Source organism: Arvicanthis niloticus, chromosome 6 (genome assembly GCF_011762505.2).
Source record: "Arvicanthis niloticus isolate mArvNil1 chromosome 6, mArvNil1.pat.X, whole genome shotgun sequence".
NCBI lineage: Eukaryota > Metazoa > Chordata > Mammalia > Rodentia > Muridae > Arvicanthis > Arvicanthis niloticus.
This window is the reverse complement of record NC_047663.1, coordinates 32,179,701-32,191,770: the sequence shown is the minus strand read 5'-3', so window position 1 is coordinate 32,191,770 and position 12,070 is coordinate 32,179,701. Positions and strand designations below refer to the sequence as shown.

The 12,070-nt window shown below is 41.0% G+C and overlaps 1 protein-coding gene across 1 annotated transcript in view; it reads right to left on the bottom strand.

Moving 5' to 3' along the window:
• Positions 1 to 2,045: 2,045 nt before the first annotated feature.
• Positions 2,046 to 12,070, bottom strand: part of Pctp (phosphatidylcholine transfer protein) — a 42,149-nt gene continuing 32,124 nt past the window's right edge. The window contains exon 6 of the mRNA XM_076936036.1: positions 2,046 to 3,702. Coding sequence (XP_076792151.1) covers positions 3,553 to 3,702 — 150 coding nt within the window. The 3' untranslated portion in view covers positions 2,046 to 3,552. The remainder of the gene's footprint in view (positions 3,703 to 12,070) is intronic.

Genomic DNA, 12,070 nt, shown 5'->3' with positions numbered 1-12,070 from the left:
ACCATTTGATGATACAGCCCTTCCATCCCTGTTCTTCTGGCCCAATGAGAAACCTGGAGATCCATACTTTATGTGTCTGTAGATGTGATTTTTATCATTGGTTTGTTCAACCTTCCTGTTACCGAGGTGTCTGGTATCGTTTTGAAACTCTACCTGAGTAGAAATTGTGGGCAGGCAAGGAGAAGGGCTTCCAGTGTGGTCTTTGGCTCTGTTTATATTGCTTGGTGTTGCACAGCCCCTGAAGACAGGCAAAGGCAGCAGCAGGAGGTAGTCACATAGTTCCTGTACAGGAGTAAGTAACAGGATTCTTAGCTGTACAAGTGTTACGTGCCGTATGTTGTCAGGGTGCCTCAGCCTTTAGCAGTAACTACCCTGTAGCTTTCAGGCAGTTCTAGGGGATTCCTTAGGTCTTTGACAGCAGCTGGTGATATGGTTCTTAGGCCTGAGGCTTTGACACTCATCTGGAGCTCTGTTAGTGACCTAATTTTTCTTCCCTGACACTTCACGGTCCCCTATCTTTCATCCTTCGCTCCACACCTCTTTCTAGTTCCACCATCCCTCTTGTTCCTTCCATGGCTACTCTCCTCTACAGCTTATTGCTTCTTGTTGCAAAGGCTGCAGTCATGGATGCTGCTTTTAAAAGGCAAGCTATGGTGTTCTTCCACTGCTGCTGTTGCTTGCATGGTTGTCGGGGGCCAATCTTGGGGTTCTGACTCTTTGGCAGATGGCACTGCTGCTGTTGCTTGCATGGTTGTCGGGTGCCAATCTTGGGGTTCTGCCTCTTTGGCAGATGGTTTGCAGCCAGCCTCTCTGCTGCTTCTGTAGCCCACTCTTCCAAATACTTGGTTTTTCCTCTTCTTCATGTAACAAGTGCTGCATCCCCACCACATCCACACTTCCTCCCCCACGGCTGCCATGGCTTAGGGTACCATCTGCTTGGCTGTTGCTCTGTCCATTCTGTTGCTTCTGTTGTCTCTACTGATTCTTTCTTCCTGTTACTGCCCACTCCACTAAAATTAGACTAGAAAAGACCACTCTAGCGAAGTCTTTTACTAGAACTAACACTACAATGCCAGAGGAAGCAAGAAGTTGTCTCCCGGGCAGCTCATTAAGTTGAAGAGTCTGCTCTGATAGCTCAGAGCAGGGACTGGTACCACCACAGGAAAAGTACAATACAAATGGGGGAGTGTATTTGCACCAATCATCCGTTGTCCCTTTTCTACCAGTCACAAGCAGGGGAAGTGCTCTCCCTCTGGTGGTTCATTGAAGTTTGTAATAATTGCTTACAGATTGCTTAAAGTAGATATGTCTGTGTTCGCCACCGTAGAAGCTATAACAAGCAGCTGGCATTAGTGTGCGGTTTCCTCAAGACAGTCATGAAGTGTTCAAATGGCTGCTACATTTGAACCAGGTGGTCTAACTGGATGACTGACAGCTGTAGCTGCCTGCGGCCACGAATCAACTGGGTTCGCCTGAAAGGGGGGCTGGGAATGAAAGGGGACAGAGAGTGAGAAGAGATGAAGCCAAGACAAAGTTCTCTGATCAAGGCTCAAAGCTTTAATGTTCAGCTCTCAATTTAAAGGGGAAGGCCCAATCCACAACCCCTCCTGGTTTCTGCTGGAGATGGGTGGGATAATCCATAATCCATTCTTGGTCACGGCCGGAGATATCTCAAGGTAAACCCAGGAGCAGTTCTGCTTCTGTGTTCTGTGCAGCCAAGGTGGGTAACTCCACCTAGATCCTATCACTTGGTTTGTTGTGGTAAGCAAGGTCTCTCAGGCCTGCTCAAGGCTGGGGGAAGAGCACAGACAGCCATTGTTTCTCAAGGTAGCCAGGGTAACAAGAAAAAGCCAAAGAGCTAACAGCGAATTATCCCATCTTTCAACATCTTCGCTTATGAATCAGAAAATGAACAGAAGAACTGCTATTATAAAAACTTAGTGGATTTATCATTAATACTAATACTGATTTTAGCAGTGCTTTGCAATACCTAATACCTGCGCAACACACCAGGGAGAAGTGGGACTAGGCTCTGTCTCACCCCCAGCACCTAATAACAAGGTCTTGCTTTTTGGATTGGGTTAAGGTGTATGTCTACCTACTGACTAGGAGATAAATTTCAAAGCAGCTGTAGTTACATTATTTTTGTTTTATTTTTAATGTATCTGCAAAACAGAGCTGTTTATTTGAGAGTGTATCAAGGAAACATAAGAACAAAAAATAAAACTAAAAGCAGGAGGCTAGGAATATGGCTCAGCGAGTAAAGCACATATTGCGTAAGTGAGGGGTTGTAAGGGTCTGAGTTCAAATCCCAAGAACCCATACAAGGTTTGGAGCAGTAGTACAGGTATGCTGCCCCAATGCTCCCACAGCAATACTGGAGGCAGAGACAGGAGAATCCACAGGAGCTTATGGGCTACCTGCCAGGTGTATGTGACAGTATCCTGCCTCCAACAAGGTAGAAGACCAGCACCTGAGGTTCTCTTTCTAAGTGTATGCTGTGTCACAGAGACACCTGGATTCACATGAATTTACACAAGAACATGTGCATATGTGTGCACTCACACACACACACACACACACCATGCAAACATACATACATACAGGCACAAACACACATGCACTCAATGCAACAATTTTGGAATTTTGATTTCTTTAAAAAAAAAAACACAGAAATATAGTAAGAATATGTTTTTGTTTTAAACCCAGGTTTGGGATGTGGGGATGCTTCTGATTGTCTACAACAGCTGACTGTGGCTCAGTCATGTTTGCCTCATGCTCTAACAGGAGCATGATTTTGCCAGAGGCAGATGGTTTCCGTGATTGTGTAGTGTTGGGAATTCTGGAGACTTTTGAGAGTGTATATAAATGCTATGGCCCTTCCAGGTGTGGTGGGTTGTTGGTTGGTTGCTGTCAGTTGTTGTTGGTCATGGTTTGTAGGGCAGAGGAGTGACAGAAATCCACTTAAAATTGGCATGACACGAGGTAGTTAAACGTGTTTTAATATTCTGAACCTGAGTTCCTATGTAAAGGATGGCTTCCTCTAAAGCATTGACTTTATCTGTTAAACCTCTATCAATCCTATCCTGGGTAATCAGTGCTAAAGAAATACTTTTTGTCAAGGAGTTAACATGATTAGCAGTGTGTACCTGTTGGACAATGGAGACAGCAGAAGCTGCAACTGATCCTAAGATAGCAATTAGGGTGGTAATGCCTAAGATTGCATCAGCTATAAATGTCTTGGGTCATGAAGGAGAATTAACAGGCAAACAAGGCAAATAAAGCATTACACCAAGGCTGTGAGAAAGTAATAGGTGGCAAAACCCAAGGTAGCTAGTATACAATGAGAAAAAGCATTGTGACACATGGTGAAGTTATACAATTGGTCAAATAGCATTTTGTTAGGAAAATTATATATATATATATACATACATATATATATGTAAATTATATATATATACATATATATATATATTTAATAATTTTTATATCCCTTATATCCCCTGGGTATAGAATTAAAAGACCGATCAGATGCAATCAGGAACAATGTCTTCAGTATCCTCTTTTGCTGAGGTCTCTGGCACGGGTGGAAAGTCTGCAGATGATGATGGCTGAAGCAGGCTTGAAGGAAGTGGCAGGTGTGGAAGCTTCTGTCCATGGAAGGGGCCTGGCACAATCAGCTGGTCTGGCGTCTATAGCATCCTGTAAATATATAAACAGAGCTTCTCCCGGAAAAAAACATCCAGTCTTTTTTATTATCCAGTTAGTAGGTCTTTATTTTAGTAGAGGCTAGAAATGTTTAGAAATGAACTTTTTCCTTTTATAAAGTATGGTAAGGAGATGGATAATTATGATTTCATTTTGTAATTTAGATGTCTATATCTTTTAAGGTCTGATGAGCTCATTCCACAGTAGCATGTCCCTGTGAACTATAGGGAGTGTCAGTGGAGTATGAGAAACTAAGAGTCAAACACCAATTTTTAAATGCTTCTTAAGTTTAAGCAAGGGCATTGTCTGATTTTAAGCCCTTGGTATTATAAGCTAATGAAACAAATACTGTATCTATCATATCTTTGAAAGTTTTCCCAATTAGTAAAATACATAAATAACAATGGGAATTAAGAGTCCAATACGTACAGGAATAAAGGCTAACTTTCCAAAGACAGGACATGTGTAACATTTCTCTGTTTTAAATCACAAGGACCCAGGGTCTTCAAGGGTTAATTCCCAAGCTGAGCTAAGAGCTCTACAGGAATGCAGGAGCAGTTTCACTGAGAGAAATGATGATTTGCAATGTAAGATTTTGCTAAGTTACCTTTGTAGAAAAAAACAACATGCTTTTGTTTGGTCACCTGAGGCTGTTGAATTACCTCTAATGTTTGAGGGGCCTGAGGTAGGTCCCTTACACAGTTCTCCTGACTTGATAAGACTTTTGTATATTTAGGGATTATAGTAGTACCATATAAGGCAGTACCATTTTTATGAAAGTTAGTTTGGCACTCTTTACGCCAGTGGTACCCTTTGAGATAAGGATGACACCCTGTTGAATTTCTGCTTTGAGTGAGGCCAGGAGCATTAAGATTTATGGCATCTCCTGCCTTACTGGGACATTGTTTGCTGATAAGTCCAGGCTTCTTACTTGAATAACTTTTTCGAACCAAGCCTGATTTATTAAATTTTTTCTGTCCTTTATTAGTAAGATTTTGGATAGCGTTCTGGCCTTGTGAGGTTGTTGTAGTGGGTACGCCTTGAAAATATGAAGTAGCAACCTCAACAAATGCTTTAGATAAATTCCCAGATTTTTAAATTGTCTTTAGAAGAGACTGACAAGCAAGTGCAGCATCCTTAAGGACCAGTTCTTTTAAAACAATTTCTTTTGCCTCAGGGCTAAGAGCCATACCTCCACTGTCCCCTTTAGTATGGTTTACCTCTTATTTATTTAAAAAAAAAAAAAAAAAGAAAGAAAGAAAAAAGAAAAAAGAAAGAAAGGAAAAAAGAGTTTCTAGTCAGGCCTTGTGCCTTTTATAGCAAATCTACTTGCAGAGGAATTCTTTACCCTCCTTCATCATGGGTGACAATGTACTGTATGATCTCAAACAACCTGTTCTGCCCCCCGCCCACAACTCAAGGGGCTTTTAGATTCCCTGTGTTTGTGTTATTACTCTGTCTTTCCAAAACCCTAATCCCCATTGACTATCTGCCTATTTAATTCCCATTTCCCTCTGTTTTTCAGAAATCTTGCAATAAAATTCTATCTAGATCTATACTAGATCTATACGCTTGGTTCCTACAGCATAGTACTTTCCATTCACGTGCTCCCAAATATTTACATAGATATCTGTCCAGGGGATCATCCCAGGTAATAACTGTTTCCTAAGTTGGTACCAATTGCCTAGCAGGTGTTCACTCACCTACATATTAGCAGAATAAGAAAGCGGGCCAGTTTCCCTTTCGCATGAGAGTACTACCACCTATTCCCTTTCTGCCATTAATTCAAGAAATGCTTTTCTTTATTACTTATTCTGAGAGAGTCATAGGGCACCATCCAGGGCACAAATCTGTAATTTCTTCTGAAGCATCTCACTGTATCCAAAGCACCAACAAGTGCGTAAGAAGCTTCCTTTAAGGCAGTTCACGCAAATATTTCAATCTGTCACGCTCCTTTCCATGGCTGAAAGACCTGAAAATGAGGTATTTGGCTCTTGGAGAGTTATGGTACCATTCTTGGCTCGCCTTGATAAATATTGATCTTGTATAAATTACTCAGGAGAGGCAGACGATGGTTCTCTGGGCAGCACACATACACCTCCCCCTCCCCCCTTCTGCACAGACATAAATCATCCATGAATGGAGCCCCACATGCACTATGAATAAGTCCCTTGGATTCCAGGATGACTGATACTCAAGTATTTTTCTCATTTGAGGGCAGACCTAAATTTAAGCAAGCAATCAGACTACAGACTCTGTGAAGTTACAATGCCCTTTTGTTCACAGTAAGGTAAGAGATGCATAATAGGTTTTCAAGAGTAAACATCACATGTTTCAAAATAAACACCATTAAATGTGCCTGCACATTGGTGCCCTTAATAAAGCTGATGGCAGGCAGAAAACTCTTTAGAAACATCTCATGTCATGCTCATTCAATTTTAAGTCTTAGCCGCTGGTGAGACGACGTGTGTGTGTGTGTGTGTGTGTGTGTGTGTGTGTGTGTGTGTGTGTAATTGTGGAGAATTGAACTTGACTACAGTTGAATTGAGCCTTTGGTTTCACCTAGAAAGTTGTGAATAGCACAATGAAGGTTCTGTGTGTGGTGAGGAGTCATTAAAACGAAGGACCAGAGGGCAGCAAACATTGGTTTTCTGAGATTCTTGTGGTAAGATTAATAATGAGTGTTTAACCTCTGGGGACTTCATCACTGGAGAGACATGAAGGAAGATAAATAGACAAACTGACAAATAGCTCGTGGTCTCTTGGCAGGGTCTGGAATTTGTCATTTGGGCTCACACAAAGGGTTGAAATGCTGAAACTTCTTGGGAAAAATAAAGGAATGTGATCTATGCTTTTAGGCACCTTTATTGATGTGACTTTCCCACCTTCAATGCTTTTGTCTTCTGATTCCAACTTTTTTTTGTTTTTAACATTCTGTGAATTTCTGTCAGCACAATTTAAATGGCATCTAACTCATCCCTGATACATCCTAGTCTTAGGAAATGATGGACAGGAAATCTTTAGTAAAGACGCACGTAGAGAGATGCACTGGTATATACTCAAGGGGAACTGCTTTAGATTTACTTCTAGAGATGATGCTGAAACAAAACAAAACAGCTAAATACCCAAAATGGGAGAGTGGCCAAACAAATCAGAAACCATTTCTCCAAGAGAATAAAGTGCAGGAGGTAAATTGGCAGGCTGACATGGACATGTCAGACGGAAGGTTATCCAAATTTCATCAAGCCCAAGCAAGAGGTGTGAAACAATCAAAACCACCATATTGCATGTCTATATGCTGGTCTGTGCATGTAGCTGTGTCTTGACAAACATAACCAGAGAAAGTCTTCCATATCTTACATTAGGTATAGCTGTGTTAGATTAAATTACAATAATGTATAAAGACTTTGTTTTCATGGTTGAATTTTTTAATATAAAAATCTTACCTTGTCTACAAGTGAACTATGGATTTTTGAATTGCCTTTGCTGAACACATTGCATATTACTGTGATATTACAAAGACGATACTTCATTTGCACTGAGCTAGCTAAAGGCTGAATTCAACTCTACCACTTTCTGGGGAATGGCATCACTTCTAAAGCTGCACTTCTACCTACAACATGGGAGACGCAGTGTTCTAAGATTCTCGGAGCTGTAAAATGAGATGCATTAACACACTCACTCTTGGTGTGCTCTCTTGTACATCTGTAACTGTTGATTGCCTGTGAGGGCTGGCACTGCTATCTCCAGTCTTCATCCACCAGCTTAGGCAACAGTTGTGTTGGACACGTGCTAAGCTTTAGAATTTCAACATCGAGCAAGCAAATTTACCAGTTAAGTCCAGAACTCCTACAAATGACCAGACAGTTGCCAGACAGTAGAGTAAGAACGCCACGAGAGAATTGGGAAATTAGTTCCGGGAAGTGATGGATTCTCAACTCACTTCCTGAGACAATGAAGGAGCTCTAGCTGGTGAAGAAGGGAGAGAGGATTTGCAGTGAGGTGAGGTGAGGCGAGAGAGGTGGACAAAGGGTACTCTGACAGATCACACATTGTTCAGCAGGGTTGAAATCAGAAGAGCCTAGAGATGGGGTAAGATGATGTGATAGGGGATCTTATATCACCCAGAGTCAAAAAATGGAGTAGGAAGACAAGTCAGCCTTACCTAGTAAACCTAGAATATTGAGGAGTCAGGCAAGAGATACATTTATATTGGTTTGGATTGGGGTACCTTTTGGAGCTGAATACCGCTGTATCCATATCTTTGGAACAAAACCACTAAGACACTGAGAGCAAAGGTCCAGAGAAAAGTCAGATATACGCTCAGATGTCTTTTGTTTAAAATGAAGACTTGCATGACTCACGCAGAAGCATTAAGAGAGTAGAAATGTAAATAACCTAGGTGACTGACTAGTCTTAGACAAGGCTAAAAGTCATTACCATTTCTTTGCTGAAATAGGCCATTAAAGTCATCTGACATTCTCCATTCATAAAGACTAGGTCGTAGGAGGATGGCCCTTACTCATTCATCTATTCAATTCAAACATCTGTGGTGGATGGCTTCTTAGCAAGTACCTGCTGATCATTGGCAGGAAGAGGAGGGTGAAAGGGTCTTGACTTGCACAGTGCTGGTCATCTAGTTAAAAAAAAAACAGTGGTAGGTACTTGATGACACAGCACGCTAACATGAGTCCCTGGAGCAGCTGGTGAAAGAAATTCAAGGAGGCTTGAGAGAAAGTTGTAGCATTGAATTTGTTTTCAAAGGATTCATGGCAGCCAACCATGGTGCTGTATACCTGTAGTCCCAGCACTTAGCAGGAAGCTTTTGAATTGAAAATCATCCTTTGCTACATAGCAAGTTTCAGGTTAGCTTGGGCTATGAGAGACCTTATTATCTCAGACTTCCTCCCCAACAAAAGAAAAGAAAACGATGCCCAACATTTTGCAATAACAGAAGCAGGAAGACAGCATCGTTGAAAGTGAAATCAGGGTGCTCAGGCAATACAAACACACTGAAGACAAGTACCGGATACAGAGCATTCACAATTTACAGCAGTGACATCCCACATGGATAGATATGCACAATACTTCTCTAATACCAAAATATAATAATACAAAATATCAAAATACAAAAAAAAATGCAAAAAGAAGTCTCAAAGACAGTGGGGGATTCACATCCGTGACCATATACTTACCAACAAGGGCATCCAAAACTACATAACAAGTTTGAGTTTCTAAGAAGTCTAACTTTCAGTGAGTAGAGGTAAAGTGTGGTTTTGTGGTGCACACTTGTAACCGCAGCACCCGAGGCTAAGCAGACATTAGTTTGAATTGCACAGCAATATATTGTTTCGATAAGATTAAACAAAGAAAGTAGATGAGAAGAAGAAAGTAAGTGAGCCTTAACTCCTTGCTCCAGATATTTAGGAAAAGAAATAAAGATTACACAGAAGGTAGATGAGTGGTGAAAGCAGTGGGAATTAAGTGATGTTCATCCAAGATATGCAAAATAACTAAATGCATAATATATTTAATGTAAACAATAAATGGGGGTGTAAGTGAGATGATTTCCCATTTTAGGGATGAGAAAATTAAAGTTTGGTGATACACTGTGACGTCTCTGCAAACAAAGCGCACAGGCTCAGAGTCAGAGCCCTGGTTCCACTGTCCTTTCAAGGATGTGACAGTTTCTCATAGGTAACCCTAGAAGGAGATAGGAATATCATTTGCCTAGGAGGCAAAGGAAACAATACCAAGAGTTTCAAAGAGGAAACTGTGTGGTGTGTATTTCCATGCATGGAGACTAAACCTAATAGAGTTTATGAAGGAGAGACAAATCTCATCCAATATTTTTTTATGATAAGTTCTAAATATGTGGAAAGTTAAAAAGAACTGTATTGTGAATACCCATATACCCCATGGCCCAGTAAACTTTTGCCATGGCTGCTTATTCAGCCTGACCCATTTTACAAATAATTTCTATATGATCACTAATAATGACGAGTACAAGTCTACAGGTAATTACTAAAATTCAAATACTGTATCATTAGCTCTAAAAGATCAAGGATAATGTTTTGTATGTCTGCCTAGCCAATGACCAGCTTGGGTACTGAGACCCTTGGCTCCTTGGGCATCTTTGGTAATCCCAGTAAGGATGAGTTGATTCAGTTATGGAGCCAATGCACTCTTGGACATTTTAGTAAGAGAGGAGAAACTGTACAATGGGTGGAAGGAACCACTGTGAAGAATTGGAGTTGTCAGAAGGTTGTGGGATGGATAAGGACCAGAGGACCTGAAGCTGGTTTTCCTAGAAATCATGATACACACTGCAAACGGCTGAAGACACAACACCTACCTGGTAAAATCCACTGAGGTTTAGGGGAGACTTCTGTTTCAGCCAACACTCTGTTACACAGTACAGGATACAGGAGCTGTGGCTGACCAGCATTTATAGATTTAAATTTGAGGAAATTAGTGAGGAGAAATTTTTTTTATTACAAGATAGCAGTATACACAACTGATTCAAAAAAAAAAAATCCAAATTTGAGTTAACTAGAAAAAAATAGGTTACAAAGATTACAATTGTGTTGTACTATACATTTTCTCAATGGTTAAGAAAAATATTTTTAACATAATGTAGCATGTATATTATAGTATATATTATATAAATCATAAATATAGTATATATAATTATAAGGCTAAATAAACAGGGAGGTTCTAGAATAAAGGATGGAGGGGTTTTCTTCTTTTTTCTTTTCCTTCCTTCCTTCTTTTCTTTCTTTCTTTCTTTCTTTCTTTCTTTCTTTCTTTCTTTCTTTCTTTCTTTTGTTCTTTATTTGTTTTTTCAAGACAGGGTTTCTCTGTGTAGCCCTGGCTGTCCTTGAACCCACAGAGATCCGTCTGCTTCTACCTCCCAAGTGGTGAGATTAAAGGTATGCACCAAAATTGCCCAGCCAAGGGAGGAGTTTTAAGTAATAAGGGCCTAGAAGACTATTGTAAGGGGCTGGGGCATTTGACCCATGGAGCCCATGTAAAAATGGAGGGAGAAAACCAACTCCAAAAAGTTGCCGTCTGGCTTGCACAGATACAGCCTGCCATGCACAAGCCTCCCACACAGACATCATGTGTGCCCACCACACAGTGACTAAAGAAAAAAATTATTCTAAGATCATTAAAGAAATTGGAATTGAAGGGTGTTGAACTTATATTCAGATTAAAGAAAGACAGTAGAAATACTGGCCTTAAGGAAATAGTTAGGTCAATTTATAGCTACTTATGCATATATGACTATGTACTCACTATTTATGTATTTAATTATCAAGTGTTAATAGATATAAATACATACATAGATAAATGTGAACTAAGACACAACTGTTAGAGCGTCACCATGGCTAAGAACTGGCTAGTAAATGGGTAAGATAAGATTTCTGAGTTCGAGGCCAGCCTGGTCTACAGAGTGAGTTCCAGGACAGCCAGCGCTATACAGAGAAACCCTGTCTTGAAAAACAAAAATAAACAAACAAGTAAAAAATATGCCTCATACAGCTCCTGTGAGAGTAGACAGACAGTACACAGCCCGAGTAATGACCTCCCTTTACACATATGCACACACACACATGCATGCATACCCATGTAATACCTACACAAGCACATACACCTGTCATGAAGTGACAACAGGCACGTGAGACTTTGGGGGGTTCCTAGGAGGTAATGACAAAAAAGAGCACTCTCCAGGTACAGCTGATAATGTTACTCCCACCAGAAATGAAGTGTGCATGCACTTCTGATGTGACCTGCACATGGCTCACTGGGGCCCTCTGGCATGGCATTTCACAGGGGCACAGCAAAGGCTCACTCAGAAGGATCTGCTAAGTCACTCAAGACCTTGGTGGCAGTATCAGTTCCTGCCAAGTTCCCCGACTGACATCTCAGCTCCTAGATGGCTATTGGCCAGAAGCTGGACTCCATTCCTTGTTGGCCCCCTCCACAGGCAGCTTGCAAATGGCATCTGTATTATCAGAGAAAGTAAGAAATGACAGAGAAAGAACAGGAATGGAGGCCCAGTGTTTACAGGTTGATCTTACATGTTTTACCCATCTTTTCTGTCCTATTCTCTTCTTGAAAAGCAAGTCTGCAGATCTAGCCCACACAGAGAGAAGGGCATTACACCAGGGAGTGAATGCCAAGAGAACAGACTACCAGAGCCAAGAGAAAACATTGCCTGCCCTGGGCACTGGACCAGAGCTGGGGAAAGAGCAATCAGAAGCTTGTGTGAGTTTGTGTGTGTGTGTGACTGTGTATGTGTGTTTGAGTATATGTATGAGTGTATGTGTGTATGTGTATGAGCACTGTGTGTGTGTAT